This window comes from Diachasmimorpha longicaudata, chromosome 7 (assembly GCF_034640455.1).
Source record: "Diachasmimorpha longicaudata isolate KC_UGA_2023 chromosome 7, iyDiaLong2, whole genome shotgun sequence".
In the NCBI taxonomy this organism is placed as follows: Eukaryota; Metazoa; Arthropoda; class Insecta; order Hymenoptera; family Braconidae; genus Diachasmimorpha; species Diachasmimorpha longicaudata.
In genome coordinates, this window is record NC_087231.1 from 3,843,561 (window position 1) to 3,866,745 (window position 23,185).

Sequence of the window (23,185 nt, forward strand, 5' to 3'; positions counted from 1 at the left end):
AACAATACAAGCAAGAGAATGTCTTGTAAAAAAAATTATCTTTATTTTCTCATCGTATAATTTTCATTTTGTCGTGTTACAATAGTAAAAAATCCATAATAATTTGTTTCTCTGCTAGGAGGATGAACAAATGCAAGTACAAAGAGAATAGTATCGTCGTCATAAATTTGCACAAATTATCCTCTTTATATTAATAAAATTTCACAACTTACAGATGCTACACAAATTTTTACGTTAGTCATCTGTATCAGTGCTTCAACCCTTTGAGTTATAGAGTTATTTCAACAACATTGTGCATTTTTCATTCAAAAAAGAGTATTCAATATTTATACCATTATTCTTTGCTGCATGTGATGCATCTATTGACGGAATCTCCTTCATTTAATCTCTACAGTACCAAGTATAAAACCCGTGATCAATATATATATAGTTTACCTCGGCACATATGGACGGAAAAATTAGTTGCGCTTGAGGACAACAAAAGTAAAAAAAAAACAGCACTATAATTACATTGTAATTCTCAGGCGATAAAAAAGTCATCACTGTTTTGAACACCGATCAGCTCTACGTAAAATAAATTGGAGTTAGTTGAATGCAATTAAAACGAAAACTTTTTCAGATCTTTCATTCGAGTGGCTGAAACAATTCTCATTAATCGAGAACCAATTGTCTATTAAAATGATGCACCTACCCTGAGATTTAATACCTCCAACAATATCAAACTACTTCAGCTGTCCCCTAAAGAAAAATCGTAAGACCACTTCGATTATCATTTTCTCAATGTAAAATATCAAGCATTCATTATTCATATAAAAAATACGTCCTCGAAAATTCTCAAATTAATTACAGGCTTCTGCAGCCTGAAGGTAGGAATGTTCAATGTTGAAAAAGTATCGATATTTTTTTTTCATCTACCGAGACATTGGTTCTGGTTGGGTTATAAATTTTTCCAAAAATGAATTAGGCAGTGTTGGAAAATTCTTGAACTCTAAGTCCATGAGTTCTTCCGAGACTTCATTCATTATAAAAAATAGTTGATATCGGTATGGAGAGTCAAATATCGATGCGTTCAATACATCGGTCTAAAAAATATTGATAAAAACCCATTATCAGAGGACGAAATGTCGTTATTTCCACATATCAATGTAATATTGAACACCCCTACCTGAAAAACCTAGGCCCTCAATTAAACGAAGCCTAATCTCCACAGAAGAATAATTACACAAATTCCCAAAGCTGAATCCAAAATTTTATTGCTCGCAGCGTTCCTAAATATCGCTGGATTCCCCATTTGGAATGTATTAGGTGGACTCGACATTCTGCCATCGCCACCTTTGCTGAACCCAAGAACCCTAAGATTGTATGTCTTCCCTGGACTCAAATTAAAAATATATCCCTCGAGTTTCCCATCAGCAGGAACAATAGAGTCATTAGCTGTACTCATATCTTGATCAATTTCCCAAATTCGCATTTTATATCCATCAAGTGGTTCCTCATCGAGACTCGGTTGTACATATCTCCAAGAAACCCTAACAGTTGATGGATTGATATCATAAACAAATACCGAACTCGGTGGATTTTGTGGTGGTTTTCTGAAGGTCCTTTCCTGGAATCTCTCACTTTCGGGTCCAGCCCCAGCTGAATTGTAAGCCATAACTTTGACGTGGTAGAGTGTGTTGGGTTGTAAACCAACGATAAGGGCCCAGGGTCTCGTTGTACGAGAGAGATAGTAAACTCCCTGTTCCTCTGGCTTATTCACCGGCCAGTACTTGAGCCTATACCCTGTCAATTTACCTCTCACCATCTCCCTGGTCTCTTCCATTGGTGTCCAGGAGACATTCAAACTTGTGCTATTGTATCCCAGTGCTGAAACCCCTTGTGGCTGGACTTGTGGCATGTCTTCAGCGCTGTAAATTGTCGCTATCTCAGAAATGGGTCCAGCACCAGCTTCGTTGATGGCTTGTACTTTGACTTCGTACTCAGTGTAGTAGTATTTCTTATCGGTCTGCACTACAGCCATACCTATGTCCCCGGATTCCTTCAGCGAGAGAGTCTGGAATTCCATATCTCCCTTGCGACGCCAGTATATCTTGTAGTAAATGCCACGTCCATGTTGATCGGCTGGAGGCAACTTCTCCCAAGTGATTGTCAAATCTCCAAGTTTCCCACCACCACCACCGACCTTAGCCGGTGCTCTCGTTGGTTTGTCTGGAGGAGTAGTGAACTGGGGAGAGGGTAGAGAGAGGGGACCATGACCATATTCGTTAGCTGCAGAAACAGCAAACTCATACGTTGTATAAGGCTTCAAAACGTTCTCCAGATGAGCACGTTTTCGACCTGTATATCTGTCAATATCCTCGGCTGTTATGTTCTCAGATATGTTGAACCATTGATTTGTAAATCTAGTTCTAGCAGCTACAGTGTACATGTAAATTGGACGACCATTGAACGCGCCATCTGTCCATTCTAAAGTCGCTGAGACTTTTCCAACGTCCACTACTGATATACCACCCGGAGGCCCTGGGGGACCTTCAACCGTCAGGGTTGTGTGACTCGACACGTCCCCCACAGCACTCTTTATCATACACTCATAATCACCAGCATCGGCGAGGGTGATGTTGATTATTGTGAAGATTCCTCCGTCGATTCGTAGACGAGGGTTGTCCATCAAATCCTTATCTCGTATCACTATGCCATTGTGCTTCCAGATATAAGCGACATCCAATACTTCATCGGTGTCTGCTTGACAGCGGAAGGTTTGGTTGTACATCACTGCAGTTGTCAGTCTGGGAGGAAGAGTCTCAACGAAATCCGGACCACCTGAAAAAGACGAAACTCATTTTGGATTCTATTGTGCATTTAAAAAGATAACATGCTCTCCAAAAAAGTCTGTTAGATTTATTCGGCGATGACACATTCCTATAAATAATTCCTACAAATAATCGGACGAAAATTCTCGAATGAATCGCGTATAGATTTTTTACTGATGTTTTCTTATGATACTCCAATATTTTTATTCAAATATTTTCTATATGGATTTCTTCCCTACAATTTTTTTCGTTTCTATTCAAAACATGTCTCAACGCTACGGCGGAAAGCATAAAGAAATGAAACCCCCTAATGTTCCCATAAATGTGACAGTGGGTCGTATAAGCTCAAATCGATAGGAATAATTTGAATAAAAAATATCCGCATAGAAAGATCCGTATCCAAATATTATAACAGAAAGCTTATAAAAATTCTATATTCAATCCGTATAGAAAGTTTCAAAGTATTCTTCTAGTATTTCAATTTCAATAGAAAGAATTACCCCATTAAACTGTTCACTTACGTAATACAATGAGTCGTCCGCGTGTCTCATCATTGCCATACTGATTCGAAGCACTGCATACATATGTCCCCTCGTCCGCACGAGATACCGGACTGATGATCAAATTACCATTAGCAAGTATTGTCCTGCGACCACCACTACCAATGATATTTCCATCTTGCTTCCAAATAAACTTGGGTCTCGGTGCAGCCTCGGGATTACAAACAATCGTGACATTGCCCCGGTCCGCTGCGTACGTCTCCGATTCCATCGGATGTTTTTTGAATGAGGGTTTCATTGCTAAAAAAAATCCGTAATAAAATCATAAAAACAACAATTACAACTGTAGCGAAAAAAAATGAATTCAAACCAGATCTCTAATTCTTACATAAAACTCTCAATTGCCCAGAGGAGTACGTTGTCTTCAGTTGATTGGTCGCCCGACATTGATACATTCCAGCATCTTCCTCCTCCACTCTCTGAATCTTCAGGACATTATCCTGTATGAAAAACCTGTCCCTCTCGTCCCCCCTCAGCGTCGTATTATCCAACAACTGTCCATTCCTGAACCAATGGTAGGTGACATCTGGATTTCCAAATGCTTCGCAAGTCCAAGTGAGATCAGACCTGAGATCTACGTGCTTATCCTCTAGAGGAATTGTGAAATTCGGTGCAGCCTGAACAGTCAGCAAGACAGAATTCTCAATGGAAGCCCTGTCGTTGAAGGGTCTACAGACATATTCGCCCTGATCCTCAACCCTCACCCGAGGAATCACAAGTACACGATTGTAACTCTGAAAGATGACACCCCTTGGTAATGGAGCACCCCTCCTTGTCCAATTGTACGATGGCACTGGATACCCAAAGGCTATACATTCCATCCTGACTTCCTCTCCTGCGATCGGTGCCTCAGGGAAAACCTTCGGGAAGTTATTCGGAAATTTGAGCTGTTGATACGTTGGATGAGAATTAACGTGGAGCGGGAAGAACGGCCCATTTCTTCCTGTATCCGACGCTACGCTCTGAACATTGCAGGAGTAATTACCCCTGTCAATGGGCTCCAAGGCAGAAAAATAAAGAGCTCCATCATTCGACACGAAGACTCTCTTATCCTCCTCCACAAAATTTGGAAAGTAATCGCGCGCCCAATAGTACTTCACCCCTGGATAGTGCTGTGGGGGATCACAATAAACAGCTTTTCCCCAATTCTGGTCCCCACGCTCGTCTGATCTCTTCAGATTGAACTCCAAGATGTATCCGAATGATAGCACAACTGTCTCCGAAATTATCACACCATATTTATTACTAGCTTTGCAGTGGTAAGTACCTCTGTCCTCCGTCGAATCAGGATTGTAGATGATCAAATTGCCCCCACTGAGGGTGTACCTGTGCTTCTGCAGTGGATCAATAGGTGTAGCATATAGCCGTGCATTATCATAATCCTCTTTGAACCATTCGTATGTCGGGGTAGGATATCCCCCTGCGAGACAGCTCAAAGTTATTTCATTGGTTAATTTTCTTTTAGAGACATCAAAGACTTTGTTCACAGGTTGTTTGATGAAATAAGGACCTCGTGGAATTTCCCTGGGGTTGTCAATCTCAATTCCATATGTATAGTCACGATCGTCTTCAACTAGATTATACATCAGTGATAACTGCGCTTCGCAGATGTACAGAAGAGGCTCATAAGACGCCACCTTCTCCAGCCCCCAACGTTTCAAACTGTCACTGTAATTATAGGCCAATGCATCGCGGTTTACATTGAATCCATCATTGGGCTCGGGTAGGAAAGCATTTTCCATATTAACGAGTTGGGATCCATCGCCCTCGTTCGACCAATAACCCCCCACTTGTCTAGCTCCAGTGTACCAGGGTCTGTGCTGGGGATCCTGCCACTGAAGTTGATGCAGAAGGAACCCATGCTCCTCGACTGAGTTTATGGAAACCAAGTCACTTTGATATGCCTGACAATTACGCCTCGCATCATCACGATTTCGATAAGGACTCTTTATGAAACGGTAGCACGATTCTTGGAATCTTATCCAGTGCTTTGGACACTTGCGTTCAACTTCACCATAGTAGTACGTTTGTCCTCCACTCCGTGGATTTGTGCCCCAGCTCGACTGGGGATTGCTCCAGGCATTTTGGGTCTGATCGTTGAAGGTGTTCGGTAGTTGATTTGGCTGGGGATTTTGCTGGGAATTGCTCCAGGTGTCCGATGGCTGGTTACTCCAATCCGGCTGCTGATTGACATCTTGTCCGATTATTGGGAGGGTCTTCACGACGAAGAGTACGGTCAACAGGTAGGCACGATTCATCGTGCTTACTTTGATCTTTGAATTAAAAAATCACTGGATGTTCAAAACTGTTGGGTGTGAACAGGCATGATGATGAATGAAATGTTTTGAGAATTACTCATTGACTCATGGTATAATTGTGTTGGTCGAAGTAGGGAGGAGATAGGGAGTGGTCAGTGCACTATTATAATCGTTGTGTATGTGGTATATCTCGAGTTTCTGAGAGGGATGAACTAATTTTCCTGTCAAAGAAGAGTACAGAGTCCTTGATCACACTTACCTGAATTTTTTTATCACTCAAACGGCGTTATTTTCCGTGAAAATCATGAGAATAAACAACACTCATTACGCGGTTATCCCCCCACAACTCTTTTGGATTGGAATTGTTATCGTAGGTGGCACCACCAGTAAAACAGGTGCAGCACTATTTCTAGGTTTGTTTTTGTGGTGGCACTGATCATGTTTAAAAGGACTCGCCGTCCACTAGGACCTCTGCCATTTTTTAACGATTTTATGAGCTGATTTGTCACTTGACATATTCATTTCTAGTCCTCAAAACGTCAAGATCAATATTTTCATTTTTTTTCGTACAACTTATGCCCTCTACCATGTAACCGTGGAAGTATTACGCTGTCGCTTTAATGGAATAGTACCGATGCATTTGGATGGCCATCGGCATCCGGTAAAGTAGGACCTTAATTAGCGTAGCAATTAAACAGTCGTCAATATGAGGTGAAAATGTAACATACATTGAACTCTGCCTTTCACAGTATCGGACATTTACGATGATGAGTCATAATGAGTCAGATAATAACGATGAATGTACGTTATTATTCTCCGTCAAAACAGATTTACTCATTTTGCCATTACCATATCTGCTCAGCGGCATAAATTAGGTCAGTAATCCTATCTGTATGGCTTCTCCGTCAAATTATGTTTACTCTCGTGATAAATTGGGGGGAATCACTCGGCGTATTATGAAGAGAGTAAGAGTGAATAAAGAGGGAAATTTATTACAATAAAGAAGAAACTTTCATTTACTCTCGACACTCGGTTGCACATGAAAATTGTCGAGTAAGTTGTTCTGTTTCTGATTTAATTCAGTGGTTGGGATTCAATTCAGAAGCTCATCCAGACAATCGTAATTTTAGTGAAAAATATGATAAGTCTAGGGAAGAATTCAATAATATGGAGAAAAAATTTCACATACGTATCGTAATCTTTCTGGAGCTAATTTTAATGTTATTTGCTTTGACTTTGAAGAGCCATTCCCGAGTGCTCTCTGCATTAGTACAAACGATTACATGTTTATCATAAAAAAATTCAATTATTCATCTCGGGGGAACGGTGATAATAGGTTGTAAATAGGTGGCATTCTCCAAGTCCCTGGAAATTCAATATCACACAAAAATTCGGATATAATTTCCAATTGATGATTGATTATGTCTCCCCAGTTGAGGACACCCACATGCACTCAAACACGCCTAAGCACAGTAGATATCTAACAGTGTCAACTGAATTAATCGTCAAATTGCGAAACTCCCGAGTGTCTCATAGGGCTATTTGATTGTACACATCCACCGACATGGGTGCATGCACTCCATGGCGCGTTTATTATGTAATGCGAAGGTCCCAGTTTATAACTAGACTCCACAGAAACACAAACAAAGTGCAATGGAAAGGATATTGTATATTTCATACAAATGATGCTGCACTTTGGGCATATGCTTGGAGCCTCGTGCCAAGATGTTCTAGTTCCTTTGAGATTGTTAAATATAAATCGACAGAATATCTAAACCACTGATGACAAAATTGGCAACTCCGCATGCCAATGTTCAGCTATGAATAATCAGATTTTGAGAATATAAATTATAAATTAACTGTTTTTACTAGTTATTATTTTTTATTTTGGGGAAAGTGAAGGGGGCACATGTAAAACCCCGAGAGTGGATATATCTGAATAATAATAAGTTATTCCATTTTTTAAAAAATCATGTCATGGTTTTTTGAGACTTTTCCACTGCGCCATGAAATTTTATACTACACTACACTATTTTACTTTATAGTTTATACTATGCTGTTATGTTACAATGTTACACTTTATGTGTTACATTATATAGAATAATAATATAAGATGATATAATATGATATATACATGTATATGATACCATATTCTATGCAAAAATTGCAGGCATATCAATTCATCATTACATTCCGCAAAAATTATTCCAAGGAAATAAAAAGATTCTTCAATGATCTTTTCCTTGTGTGATGTCATCCTGAATAAATCAACGATAACTCTATTGGAACTGCATAACCATATGGCAAATAAGTTTTTTCCAAGTCTCGATACGAGTGAATGTGAGGAGAACTGGACGACTGCCTTGAAAAATTCATAGACTACACTATCCAATTTGAAATAATTATAAACTCCACTCAACGTCTTGACACCAGCGTTTCCAAGGTTTCCGCTTCCTACACCCCAATAGCAACGCAGTATATTAATGCACATCACCAGCAACTATAGATTAATGGATAGTCCTTGGCGAGAACGATATAGAAGCAAATCGAGCGCAAATTGATCAGGAGTGATTGCTGATGCTTTGTGATGGTTTAATGGGTTTCAAGATCCCATGGGGAAATGTTAGCGGAGGATTCACGTATTAATTAAAAATTACGTCGACTGATTTATCCCATTATTTATTTTTTGAAAATTAAATTTTGCTGTTTGAGGTACTCCCAGGAGAACCTAATTGGGTCTCAATTATGACAATCTTATTGCTCCGGAAGATGATTATGTTACGCATGACCTTGCGCGAATGTCCTGAATGATTACAATTTCTGTACCATTTTCATATTTTCAATGGTCATAATTATTGAAGGACTTCGCTCAATGTTATAACTAACAATGTAATTGGCATAACAAACCGAACGCTGATTGCGTGATAATTACTTAATTGATGAAGTACACTATTGAAAAAATCAATACTTCTCTGATGTAAATAGTTAAAAATTTTTTTTTTCTGAAAATACATATTTAACAATTTAATTTATGACATGGAATTTTCAAAGCTACGGACCGTCTGTTTGGAATATTCAAAAGAGATAATAAAAACCGTCGAAAAAAAACACTTGATGGAATATTAGTTAGAAAGGCTTTGAGAAACTCCAGACACGTATAGCTAATACCGTTCACCGGATGATATGAGCACTTCCTTAATTTCGATTCAACTACTTTGGGTCTCGCTGAGCTCTCAAGGCCACTGGGGTAATACATACTCTTCTTATCTTAGTCCAGATGATACGTCAATGCGTAGAGTTACCATAACGACCATTTTCCCAGTGGTAATAAAAAAAAAATCCCCCTAGGAACTTGTGCCCATCCCACTCCCCCAGCCACAATGTGTCATTATTTTGCAGCCCCATAGTGTGCAATCTCTCATCCTCCATTTCTGCAGGATCAGAAGCCGAAATGATATTGTGACTGATAAAGTCGTTGAGAATTTTCATCAAGAGGTGAACATATTTCGTAACTTCTTTGTTATGTTTGATTAATTATTGTTTTATCATCTCCTTCAAAATTTTCAAATTAATTTTTTAATTCTTTCCTTTTCCATCATTTCCGTGAAATTGTTATGCTTCTGAGATATATTGAAAAATATGGAAAATCCTTATGCACATATGAGATTCTGTAAAATATTTCCTGCTAAAACCAACAGATTCGAAAAAAGATCCGAATTTCTGCTTAAAATCGAAGAGAAAGACTCTTTTCACGATTGTTATGGTGAGAGCATTATGTCAAAAACAGTCTATGCAATTTCGCGGTCAATCATTTCTCACCCCTGTGTGTCCAACCCCTACTGTGCTTATTGCATGCATGACATGATGTCGGATTTCTCAATCTACAGGGAATGAGCAAAATTTTTTGCTGCTCGACATCACATGCTGCTTTACCACATTCATTATCTGGATTGCCTCCACTACGTTGAATTGAGACGAAACAATGGAGCTAATAAAATGGCCATACACATGTGCACATGGTGTTTAGATACAATGGGATTTTTAGTAAAGTGGCCCCGCCATCGATCATCACTTAATTTCCCAACAGACACACAACGTCACTTGTCCTCGCGTCCGAGACCTGAAAACGTCGCGTGCAGCGAGGGTTGTTCCTTGGAAATATCAAGAGGGATGGATTGATTCACATGTTTAGTATTATAACATCGTCTCGCATGCGACTACAGTAAATATGTACAGCAATTCTATTTAGACTGCCTTGCTAACATTATCGCAACTTGTGCGCCTTCAATTTTCATCAATTACGTGTCGCAACGACCCAATTTTCCTTCAAAATAGCGTTCAAATGTTGCTGTTCATACATGACAAAATAATAAATTAGTATGAATTGTTATACAACTGATTCATTTTGCAATTTCGTGCAAATCTATTTTCCTCTATAACAATTGTTCAATTGTCCATGAACTTCTGAACTTCCGGCATTCGGAATTTATTATTAAACTGACCTAAATCCTATCTTTTGTTTAATTTTTTTTATACCAATGCAAATCGAAATTTGCGCAAAGGCGTTACTCCGGACTATGCAAATGAACTTCTTTGCTCGCTTCAATTGAATGGAAGTCAATATGGAAATTCTCAGTTTAATGAAAATTCTTCTCTTTATAGTTCCAATGAAAGACATTTTCTATCATGTCAGGGTCGTCGGTGCACGTCTAGAAATCTCATAATTCTCTCGAGAATTCAATGTTGATCTTTTCAGTATATCGCAGAAAATTAATTCTATTGAAACGCACCGTAACCATTGAAATTCAAATGATCAAAGAATTAATGTTGTTGACCCGAGAAAGTCACCCTTCAAAATGTTCACCCATTGGCTCTACATAATTTCATTACACTACCCTCTAAATTTGTGAGTTGTCCTATTGTTTATACCTAATAAATTACATTTTCTTAACTCATTGTGCGTCGACCATTTCAAATATTTCGCGGCGACCAAATCCAAGTGCCGTTGTCACCGAACAAGTGCGCAGGAGGAAATTTTGGGTAAAAATTAGACCTCTAGATGACAAAACGTGCAATAAAATAACAATCGACTATTTTTTAGATCAAATTTTGTTGGAAAAATTAACCTTGGGGGACTCATTATCGGGATAAATCTAACCTTCATCACTCATTTCACCCCCTCAAGGTTTAATTTTTACCTAAAATTATTTTCCCTATAATTATGACAATTCTCACAACTTTTTTCATTTTCTCATCCCACTCTACCTGATTAATAATCCTCACCAACAATGTGAAATTATTTTGAAACATATTGTCACGCTCATCTAGTAGTGATCACGCAGCTCAATCACGACTGTGTACATCCACACCCCGATTTTACCCAGTACTCAACGAAGAATCTCTCCGCATGTAAAAAAGAATGTGTTTATTAAACTCAACGGGAAGTATTCACGGACATTCGCCCAATCGTGATTCGCATAATCGCATTAACTAGTGACAGTACGTAACCGCCTATGCGTGCTTCATTTGAATGCTCTTCCCCTAGACACCCCCTCACCCCCGCCCCTCACCACCACCAACGGAATATTGTCTATTCATTCTATTGTTTAGTGGTCCGTTACACCTGCGACGGCCATCAAACCTTTCATACGCAGGTACATGCAGTTAACGGACGACACAAGATGATAAGGAGAAAACTACTCTGAATCATAATTCATAATAAATTCGTAATAAATAGTAATTGTAAGGGAGTCATTCAGCCGTGTGAGGCCTGTGCGTAATCGTTGCATTGTATCTAGATTGGTAGAGTATGATCTCACTACACGGCGAGAAATATTCCGTAAAAATTACGGAATCAGGGAACTGGCAGTTCGCTCACCGATTACGAAATTGAGAGGGAATTTGACACGACAGTATCGCAATTTGTAACAGTCGATTCAGCCAAAAATTACGGAACTTTCAGGAAAAATTTCGTGACAGTTTCGTAAAATTTCTGACTATCGTATTTTCCCTGGGAAAAATTACTGCGCCGGGGACTAGAATCGAGGTGCCATGGAATGTCTTTTGCTGACACATAAATATTCCTATCAATATTGTAAATATTGTAAATTTTGTTATTAATGATATGAGGTTTGGTAAAATATACTAAACATCACTACAAAATTTGAAGGTCCATAATTTTTTATTTGAGGGTAAATGAAAAATTGATAGAAATCTTTTAAAAATTCCTATCGAGGTCAGTTTATTTTATTGGGCCTTCCTTCGTTATTTACTGCCCCACACAGCAATTTTTTAATAACTCATTGTGATTGGTTAGCGATGAGCGCCGAATCTAACTGATTATTGCCGACGTTGGACTTCGTCTTGGGAAATGTTTTGCATCAGGCTTTGAATTTCCCTGACACCAATATAGAAGTTTTCCTAAACCGATAAAGAAATTTTACGAGGCGACAGTAATTTTTCTCAGATCTGCAGTTTGCACTGAGATCTTAAGACAGCGCAGTAATTTCTATCGGGATCACAGTATAAAAATTTTTGAAAAATAACGTGCCAGTATTCGGTAAAAATGACGGAACAATTACGCAATTTTTCACTGAACGTTCCATCTGTTCCTGGAACGTTTTGGATTTTTTCCTGAAAGTTCAGTGAAAAAGTGCGTAACTGTTCCATAATTTTGACCGAACATTGCCTTGACTGGCACGTGATTTTTCAAGAATTTTTCTCTCCATGTATGCTAATGCAATCCATGATCGAAGGTGAACATATCTGCTCAAACGATCCAGGCAGAGGTCAATAAGAATATATGAGACATTATGTAGAAATGACAATAAATAAACAGACAAAATGAATATGAACTTGAATGAAATTATTCTGATGACTATTCTAACACCGCGCGGCCTTCGCATTGTTAAAAACTTTTGCTGTGAACAATTGTTCTTATAATTGTCGTAATTGTCGTATTTAACGCATACAAATATTCAGTACTAGAACAGTGAATCCACGATTAATCATGCGATTAATTCCCTCGATGTTAACAATTTCCATTGGTGTTTCAATAAATTTTTGAATTACCAAACACAAAATTTCCTTTTCACAACTTATAAAAAACTATATATATTATTAATATTAGAATTACGCAAATAATTTTCTTGGTTATCACTCAAATCTGCGTTATCTTCGATTTGACCTTTTTTATCATCAATTTTAGACAAAAAAAAAAATTCTGTTAAATAACCGATGATATCATCACAACCGAATGCTTTGCACAACGACCTAATTCATGATTCCTCTCACATATGTAGTTTTCAGCCTCACTACTCCTCTCATCTCGTTTTTACGCTCTAAATTTATTTCCTTCATCTCTCTCGGACGTCTATTTCAGTTGTAACGATGTTGTTTCGGTTACTATGTCAGTAGGAAGCGGGAAGTGAGGGTGCGGCCTTTTAGGACAGAATAGGATGAGTCGATAATTCTTCGGTGGGATATGGTTAAACGCATCAGACTATCTATTGTACTCGATAGGACAACGATCTACATTTCCCCGCTTATGTTCATTTACAATTGATCAGAGTGAATACACCTGAATGGAGAATGCACTCGATCAGTTCCCGAGGCAATGAATTGCGGGTGGACGCCCGGGAGAGATTGTTGACTCAATTGAGATGGCAGGAGGGCGTGAGGGCGATAAGACGAGCCTCAATGTAATTAAGTAATTGGTGAAAGTAAACTGGGGGATATTTACATTAAATGTAATCAAGGTTTTATTTACGATCCTGCAAAGATGAGTTATTTACTCGGAGGGGATATTTTCGGCTCCACTACGGGACTAGAATTTGACGAAAATTGTGGGAAGAATTTTGGAGATTCGCCAAATTTGAGCTGCTCACATTTTAATGGTGAAAAAAAATTAAATATTATGAGAAGATGAGCGGCCATTTTTAGGTGTGACATTGAAATAAATTTTGAAAGGAAAATATAAAATTTTTCATTTTAGTTACACTTTAGTAGGAATTTTTGAGCAGCAGGAAGACAAGAATTGAAATATTATTCAGAACTTTCCGGGTATTTTATAAATGGTCATGAAGTAATTAAAAAATGAGATCGGAAAGGAATTTAGACTACACAGAGAGAAACTTTTTTGAAAAATTACGTGACGTAATTTGCTAGTTAATATAATATTTGGTAAAAATTACGAAATAGTTACGCATTTTTTCAGAAAACTTTCAGGAAAAGGTCCAGAACGTTCATGAAAAATTATGGAACGTTCAGTGAAAAAACTGTAATTAATTAATTAGTGAAAAAAATGGAATGCGTAACTGTTTCATAAATTTGATTGAATATTGTTTTGACTGGCAGATCACGGAACAGGTACGTAATTTTCAAAGAATTTTTCTTTCTGTTTATTATTTTTAACAATATTTCTACTTTTTTTTCAGTTTGAATTATTTTTCATAAACCTTTCATTAAAATTTGTCGTCATTACAAATTTCCTAATTTTCGTAGTTGAAATATCGACGTTGGTTTATTACGACTGTATTTTCTCCCCATACGATTCAACGTGAGGTATTTCTAGCGAGTTCAGAAGGTCAACGATAAAGTCTTAATTTTGAAAAGAATTGGGTCGACTAAGTTCTCTCTTTCCGGAATTCATCTTATTTCAATTCAACCGCTCAAAGCAACTGACTCATCAGGTCGTATCGTAAATTTTACTGCAAATACGTGAGAGAATGTGTGACTTTTCCCATAAAAAAGACCGGCGCACGCACTAGAACAAGAACTATATATTCCCTCTCTTATTGGCTAATTGTAGGATAACTGGAGTCAGAGAAAAATTTCCTACGCAAGTCCCTGCATTGAGAAAAAATACAAATAACAAAAATTCTATCATTAAATAAAACCATTCATCAACATGAAAAATGTCTGAGATATTCACTGTAAAAAATTGTGGATTTATGTTCCTCAAAATTCTTCATCGTTTCAATTAATTTTTGTTAGATTTCCATCTCGTAAACTAAAATTCTGGCACCAAATCCAAGACTTCAGTAAGCAAATAGTAATCGAATTGTACAGAATTGCGTGGGAGGAAAAAACATCCATTCACTCAATGCTAAAATTTTTTTTTCTCAAAATACTAAAATTTGTCATTGCGTCACCGAAACTTGCTCTATGTTGCGACTATTCTTGTGGTGTTTTTAGGAATTTGAGATGAATGTCGAGGCTTTTAGTTTCAGGGTTGTGTCAATTCATCGTAATCAAGGTGATGAGTAAAGTCAGGGTCCAAGGATTTTCCGGAATAAATGATATTCATGGGAATTTAAATATTCATTATTTAGACGCGATGAATTTACTCTTCGATAATGCACATTATGATAATGTCACATCGAAAATTGCGTATGAATCGACTGTAATTAAACATGTCAACCACCGCTGTACGTAAATAAACCTTAATTTCTAATTTTTCCCACTTATTTCAATCGCCTTGTCTTCGAAAATTGATAAAATCATTCAGTCTCTTATTTAGTAGATAATTCTAGTCGAGTTAATTTGAAAAAATTATTGACTTCTACTAAATAAAAGCGCAGAGGAATATCCATTTCGAAATTGAGCAACCCTTCCATTGCTAGTTTATTTTCCCTAAACAAATGAATAAAAAAAATCAGGGGAATTATTTGCCTCGATACCGCCGCCTATCAGCCACTGGAAATGAAGCTATCAAAAAAATATGTCCGGAGGGGAGGAAATAGACAAATCGAAACATAAAATCAAAACTAGCAGACACCCAGACGAGATATTCTATTTATACTACTCCAAACGGAAAATCGCCCCAAAATTGTGACTACAAGCATCACGAGAAAATCTCGTTTATCCACTAGACAGATTATCGGACTCAAAAAAAAATCCTCTACTCCAACATTGTGACATCCCCTATTCACTTGCTTATAACATTCAAATTCAAGGTTCACATTCGACCACATTGAACCATGAGCTATGCGTGCATTAGAAAAAAATAAACCTATGGGTCATAATTTTCTTTCACTCTTCGCAAAGTACAAACCATTGCGTCATTTTGTTATCAACGTAGGTAACACCGCAAAAATGCATTTTTGTAGTTATCATTCCGCTAACTCAGGCGTAACTATTACCTCTTCAATGCGCCTCTTTCATGTTAATGAATTTATTTATTGACTTTTTGATCCTCACTGATTTCAACTCCACCAGTGACGCAGGAGCGTCTGCATAAATAGAGAGAGAGAGCTCAATCATCATAAATTGTGGCGTAAATATAATTTCAATAATTCTCCCGTGTAGACAATCTACGTAATAAAATTACTCAGGACTCATCCGATGTTATTTACATTGCTGAAAGGGTCGCGAAGGCCGCCCAACACCCTGGCACAGTTCCACGGTGAAAGTTCATTCCTCCCAATTCTTGCCGAACACCTGAATACGAGAAAAACAACGATTGATCATTAAAATTCATCGATTTTCTAATTAAGTTATTTTTTTATGCCATTCAGGGTCAGATAAGCCTGTGCGATATTTATCAGGTAATTTTTATAGTTCTTCTGTGCAACTCAACCCCTATCGTGTGCCATCCTATTGCACCCTTTGTACCCGGGGGAAATGAACAATGAAACCCGATGAAATGAAAGAGACTGAGAATCTCTTTGTGCGAATGTCTGAATCATACAGGTTGAGGAGTTTTCCTTTCTCCTTTCTGGAGTTTCTTGTAATAATTCCGAGACAGATAATGGAGCAGATACTGCATCTTTCATCTGTTTAATCTGACCAAATAAAAAAAGAGATTGAAAACGATTGCAAAATATTTCTGTCTTCATAAACTGAAATCATGTGAAACGAAAAGTGAAATCGTCCTCAGTAACTCGAGGTCGAAATTTATCGATTTATGTGGAATAACAGTTCCTCAAATATTACGAAACATCTGGAAGTTTTTGAAGAATTAAAATCGAAGCTTGGAACCAGTCCAAGAATTATTAAAAAATTAATCCAAATGATTATCCAATGTTAATAATCCCCTTGAAAATATTGAAATTTCCCATCAATTATTCAACAAAATTTTGTACACGGAGAGAAATATTATTTAACAATTATGAGTCTGTTTCGTAATCTGCCAGTCAAAACAATATTCGGTAAAAATGACGGAACAATAACGCACTTTTTCAGTGAAATTTCAGGAAAAAGTCCAAAACATCAGAAAAGAATTATGGAATTTTCAGTGAACAAATACGTAACTGGTCCGTCATTTTTACTGACTATTGTTTTGATCGTCAGATTATGGAGTAGGAACGTAATTTTTCAAGAATTTTTCTCTCCGTGTACTAATTTGAAAAAAAAAATGCCATTCGATGGGATTTTAATTTAAAAAATGATGAAATTTGCAATGACTGTGACAGAAATTCAATGCAAAAATGTCAACTGTCTAACTGAATCGGAAAAAATCGTGGAGAGCATCGACAAACCCCAAAACATTCGAATATGTCTAACAAGGAGAGAAGCCCCGAGTGGGATGATAAAGGGGGAAATGCTTAGTAGTTGAACGTGTGGGGGAAACGACGCCTCGTTGGGTGCACACTTGCCGCCGTCGTCAGTCAAAAGCTATACGTTCGACGCTATGGACCGGTCGATCTAAACTAGTCTAACGCGAAATATCTAGCTTCTCATTTAAACTCATACAGACAGACCGCGCGGAATTGTCGGGGCAAGCCCGGTGGAGTGGTTGAATAAGATCACGCGGTTAAGAATAGCGCGAAACGGTCTTCGACTCCTGTACTTATTGCTAACTAGCTCCACCGTAAATTGCAAAATAACGGGATAAAAGAGCATAGTGTACCCCGCAGTGAACATTAATACCGATCTCCTCAAAAGTGTTCGATCGTCCCAATCGCTTACGAATAAATTCCAAAATTTCCCAAAAATGCTAATGAAGGCGGAATTGTTGGTCACGTACCTAACGATAGCAACAGCCGCGGGGAACCTCTTCGAGGAGAGGTTCCACTGGAATGTGGTGGATATAGCCTGGCCCTCGGATGAAATAAGAACCCAAGTGATGGACAGAAACGAATACACCCCAGTGAACAACGCTATCGCTGGAATCAAGGTATGGAAAGGTATGATGTACCTCACAGTGCCCAGATGGAAGCCAGGGATTCCCGTAACTCTGGGGGTGATACCCTCAGAATTGATAATGAAGAATATACCACCAAAACTTCAAGCATATCCAACCTGGGAAATGCAAACAGTGGGGGACTGCCGGGCGTTCCAGTTTGTCCAGAGTATGGAGATTGATCCCATGGGGCGCATGTGGGTCTTGGACACCGGAAGAACTGCAACAATGACCACCGAGCCCAAAGCACGATGCAGTCCTCGTCTGGTTATCCTGGACCTGAATAACAACGGAGCTGTCTTACGGAGTATTCCATTCCCAGAGAGTGTCACTCCCCACAACGAATCCTACCTGAATGACATTGTCCTTGACAGCACTGGTGGAGGATACGCCTATATCTCCGATACAAACGATCGTGATCCGGGCATCATTGTGTATTCCCTGGAGAAGAACAGATCCTGGAAAGTTAGACACGACTCCATGAAAAAACAGACCGAAGCTGAGGACTTCTTCATCGGCGATGAGAGAGTGATCAAGGGCATTCCCATCGATGGTATCGCTCTTTCACAACTCGACGCCCTGGAAAGATACGTCTACTACTGTCCCCTGTCGTCGTATCATCTTTACTCAGTGAATACCATTGGACTGAAAGAAGAAGGCATCGATGTTGACAGATACATTCAGGAAGTTGGGAGAAAAAGTTCTCAAAGTGATGGAATGATGATGTCAGCAAATGGAACACTTTATTTTGGTCTTCTCGCTGATGACGCTGTGGCTCAATGGGACTCGACGAGAGACCTTTCCTTCACAACTGGCCAGAGAATTGTCGATAGAAATCACGCCAAGATGCAGTGGCCCGATACCTTTGCCATCGATGATAATGGGTATCTCTGGTGCACTGCTAATGCACTTCACAATTTTATGCATAATAAAGTCGATCCCAGGCAGGTTAATTACAGGATAGCGCGATTGTTTATTCGATACTTGAGCTATCAGTATCACGAGAATGGCACAATGCCGGAGTTACCGGTCATCGTTGCTGGTGCTGATGAGCGAATTCCCCTGGCTATGAGCACATTTATCTTCTTAATTCTTGCAATTGCTCTTAAGTAAATGTTTAAGATTTTAGCTACTATGCGAGACAGGTGTTGAACAATCGATGCACTTCGGTTCTAGCTTTAAATAGTTATTAAGGGTTCCCGTGGAAACCAACACGAGAACAGTGGTCGATTTTTTTTGCAGTTTTATGCAAAAGTTTGATCTTTTCGTCGAGAATTGGGGGATTCGGGGTGGGGTCCATGTGAAAATACCGGGGTTGTAGTGAACTAAGTCATATTTTTTTTTCTCATTTTTCTTCATCTTAGAAAAGTGGAAACTGTACCAATAATTTCCGTCATTTCAGGACGATAATTGTCCCAAATTGCCTGTACGGTAATCATGAATGCACCCCATTACCGACCAGTCATTGCCCAAATATGCACAAATCAATTTTTATGGAATACTAAACGTCTCTTCGCACTGTTACATTTTTTTGAAATAATAAAATAGATAAATTTGGAATTTAATCAAAGTTCCAATTATTCTAATTGTCATAAAAATCATGTCACTAATGTCCTTTGGATGTTCTAGTAATCTACTATTTCGTCAATATCAATATAAGAGAGTTATATATGGGAGTTACTCGTTAATTAGTCGTTGGCAAAAGCTTCAAAGTTTTTCGTTTGAATTTCAAGAGTAAATTTTTACCAGTGCCAGGAATTTCATTCATTGCTTCGGTCTATTTACCCCATAACGTGTAACGGAAAAGACCAAAAAAAAATTTTCCCTCTTCATGTAAAGTAAAACAGTTAAATATTGTTCCCGGTGGGTATTTTTATTGTTAGCAGGGCGGACAATTAATGCGTGAGAAATTGAAAATATTAAACAAGTGCAATGAAACTCACTGTGCTCTACAGCAAATTCTGTTGCCAGCAAATTATGACCTTCAATTACTCTCTCGCTCTCTCTCTCTCTCTCTCTCTCTCTCTCTCTCTCTCTCTCTCTCTCTCTGTCTCAGTCACCAATTTTGTTTGTTGTCAATCGTAAATAATTTACCATTAGTGACAATGAATATGTACAGGAACACTTAAAGAGATAAACGAGGAAGCAAATGAACTATTAACTAATAAAAAAAGATTGTCTAAAATTTATCATTAAGTTTGTTAAAACTTTCAAGATTTTACGAACTTCTTAATAACCTCCGTCTACCTAGCCCCTAGAGTCTGTAAGGTCATTAAACGTTTGAATATTGTCTTCACTGTACAGACAGAGACCAAAAAGAAACTTGAAATTTCAATCGAGTAATTATTTTATAATTATCGTCAAGTACTCCTCCCGGAGCCACACCCGAAGATGAAACGTCCCAACGATGTCTATCATGAATCGTAATTAATGTACCGTAAATAATAAATGAGATATTGAAATTCAATAGCTACCATACAAATAATATAAAACGATCATCGAAAATTCGTTGTTAATTAAGTTCAATGTAATTTTCTTAACAGTGCGAGGTTGCTGATAACTACAATCCATCCAGTCCGTAAATAGTACATTTCAAGTCTAGTCATGGAAAGCATATCATCCTCTCCCACGTGCAGAGTTGACCTCGGAGCTGTAGACGAAGATGACAAGCACGTGGGGGAGGGTGATAAGTCTTCTACGGTGTAGCTTGAACTACATTTTTTCAGACGCAGGTGCTGGAAAGCGCGAAATTATGTTTTTCCGGCCACAGTCTGGAAAAGAGAATTGAAAGGCAGAAAACCATAATTATCGTTGTTTGGTGAACGTCAAGCATTTAAAAATAGTGTCCTCGATGCACAATGTTTATCGTTAATAATGTTGACGATTTTCCAGTAGTCGGAAAAACAACTTGCAATTTTAAACGAGTGAAATACGACTCTGTTGTAATTGTGTAGATTAACTCTCTATTATCAACAAATAATTGCACGTATAATGTTGATTGTTAATCGTAATTAATTTACTGCAAACGACAATTAATATATCGAAGCTGCGATATAGATTGGACCATTTCATCAAGTGCAAAGGCCTGTTGCGAAATACGAGGCAGTGAAAATACGATGATAAAAAAAAAATAATGTCCAGTATCTCCCTACTATTATTCGCGATTTCGAATCCCGGCGCATGCAGCTGGGACAAAAACGCACAATGAATCTTGTCCTAGTTTTGAAGTGTACACAAAATGCGTACAAAATAATATCATTACGTTACCCGAGCCAGACCCAGAAGAACCGCAGTTTCTAAATTATTTTAATGCCCAGTGTCACGGAAATAAACAGCACTGGTGGTTTACCATGAGCTTATGTCACGCAGGTTTTAATGATTAAAGTGAGGAGAATGTACCTGACCAAAATCTCCTACACTGTTTGAATTATTTTAAAATTCCATGGGCTATTTAATATTAATTTTCAGGAAGGCGATAATCAAGGCCATTTGAGTGAGAAAAAATACTGAAATTTCAGTTGAATAACAATGGGATTATGGTGTATTTAAAAAATTACTGGAATTTTTCAGCTTTTATTTGCCACAGTTTTAATGAATTTTTTCCTAAACTAATTAATTTTCAATTACGAAATCCTGTGACATTTTATAATTGAAAATTAATTGGGGATGGGGGGTTTATGATTCTCCTACGTTTTCTGAAACTTCATTGAACTTCAACTTGATTACGCATTATTTGATCCTGTCAGTCGCAAGAATGAATTTTTAATGTCAAAGTCACGAATAATATTCGATTCACGAGAATCCCCTTCGATATGAAAAATTCAGGTCTCCACGAGATTGTCTGGAATTTTTCACAATCATTTTTTCATCAATGAAGAAAGTAATCCAAATTATTGTCATTCATGAGCCAAGTATTTTTGATAAAATGAGAATGAACGAGGCGTTCTTTTATACAATAAATTCTCAAGAAAAAAAAAACACCTACGTATGTACGCCTGTGAGTGGATGATTCGATGCTACCTCTTGAAAATCCTCATGGTAGATTAATTAAAATTCTCGAGCTTCCAGTGAAAAACTCCAGTGTAAAACGAATCATTTCATCAACGCCTCACGTCAGTCTTGACCTCTTTTTACATATTTTCCTCATACCCGCAATCAAGATAAAAAACAGAATAGGTTGTCGATAATTGACACATTGATTGACGCAATTTTCTTCAATATTTTTTGTTCTAATCTAATTTCAATGTAGGGATGCACTCAACAGTCTATACCTATAATAGTTTATTTTTGAATAGCATACCCTCCGTGAAAAACGTTCAAGGGAGAGTATTCGATGTACTCCTTTCAAAGAAATATATTGAAAAATCTTATGGAACTAGAGCAGCATTTATCTCGTGAACATGGAATTGCGGAATGAATGTCCATTGAAATTTGTCTCATCTGGAGTTTTCAATAATTCCTGACATTTTTAATTACTCAAGGTGTGAATTCCATGATGAGAATGGGACATTCCATGTTAATTCCGTCACTTTTCAATGGGGATATAATTTCTTCCCATTACCTAGGTCAAATTCTGAATGGATCTCCACAAAATTAACCTGAAATGTCTCAGCTATTTTAAGATGTCAGTGGCATTATGAACCCAAATGTATCTCTTACGAGTGTGAATGTACATTAATCTATTTTCTATGACCTATTGTGAAATTAATTATTGAATTAAAGATATACTCTGTGGTGAATCAAAGAACAGCAGTGAAATCAATTCTGTAAGTTGTGTGATTTTTCTGATAGGTCTCAATTGCTGAAATAGATTTCCCCAGGATTCCCTGCTGTTTCAACAGTAAAGCCGCACTATTCATGTAGCCGTTGAGTGTAATATTCCAGTGAATAAATTATGCATGAATATATGAATAATAAATTAATGTTTCTGACCTTGAATCCTGAAATTAAACAACAATGATGGGTAAGGAACATCTGTTACGCAGCAGCCTCAGCGACACTATTTGATGTGTAAATATTCTGAAGTAATGGGGTCACGAGCAGTGATCTGTTGACATCAGGGGACGTACTTATGCACTTTTCCACTTCACATATTCACAATAAGAATGTCACTCTCTTCAGTTAGCCTGTATTCATCGACGTATCTGAACTACTTGACATTCTCTACACACTCAACTGAGACACTTTTAACGTATTCAGATTTTGGAAGCAATCAACATTTGATTAGGAGACCAACCAACACACGAAAGCAGTTCCACCTCCAGATGATCGTACCTTGATTTGTCTGCCAGTTTGTCCTCAATTTCAACAAAAAAAATCCTTCACTTAAAAGTTGATATCCTTTTGAAACGTTGCTCTTCCTTATTTTCCCAGTTTCAATATAACCCTGGCGTCGATCCATGGATCATCATCTTATAGAAAAATGCAATAGTG

General features: G+C 37.8%; 2 protein-coding genes and 1 long non-coding RNA gene across 3 annotated transcripts in view; 1 reads left to right on the forward strand and 2 right to left on the reverse strand.

Moving 5' to 3' along the window:
• Positions 1 to 23,185, reverse strand: part of LOC135164895 (uncharacterized) — a 65,575-nt gene that overhangs the window by 41,490 nt on the left and 900 nt on the right. Inside the window, exon 2 of the long non-coding RNA XR_010299403.1 lies at positions 22,685 to 23,163. This is a non-coding gene — a long non-coding RNA (uncharacterized LOC135164895). The remainder of the gene's footprint in view (positions 1 to 22,684; positions 23,164 to 23,185) is intronic.
• On the reverse strand, positions 22 to 6,040 carry LOC135164838 (contactin). The gene is made up of 4 exons (XM_064125543.1): positions 5,888 to 6,040; positions 3,699 to 5,643; positions 3,332 to 3,610; positions 22 to 2,820 (listed from the first exon to the last, which is right to left on the reverse strand). Exons 2-4 carry the CDS (start codon positions 5,626 to 5,628, stop codon positions 1,187 to 1,189), a joined length of 3,843 nt encoding a protein of 1,280 aa, XP_063981613.1. The 5' UTR covers positions 5,629 to 5,643; positions 5,888 to 6,040; the 3' UTR covers positions 22 to 1,186.
• Positions 17,221 to 22,670, forward strand: LOC135164887 (protein yellow-like). The gene has a single exon (XM_064125662.1). The coding sequence runs from the start codon at positions 17,564 to 17,566 to the stop codon at positions 18,863 to 18,865; it is 1,302 nt and encodes a 433-aa protein (XP_063981732.1). The 5' UTR covers positions 17,221 to 17,563; the 3' UTR covers positions 18,866 to 22,670.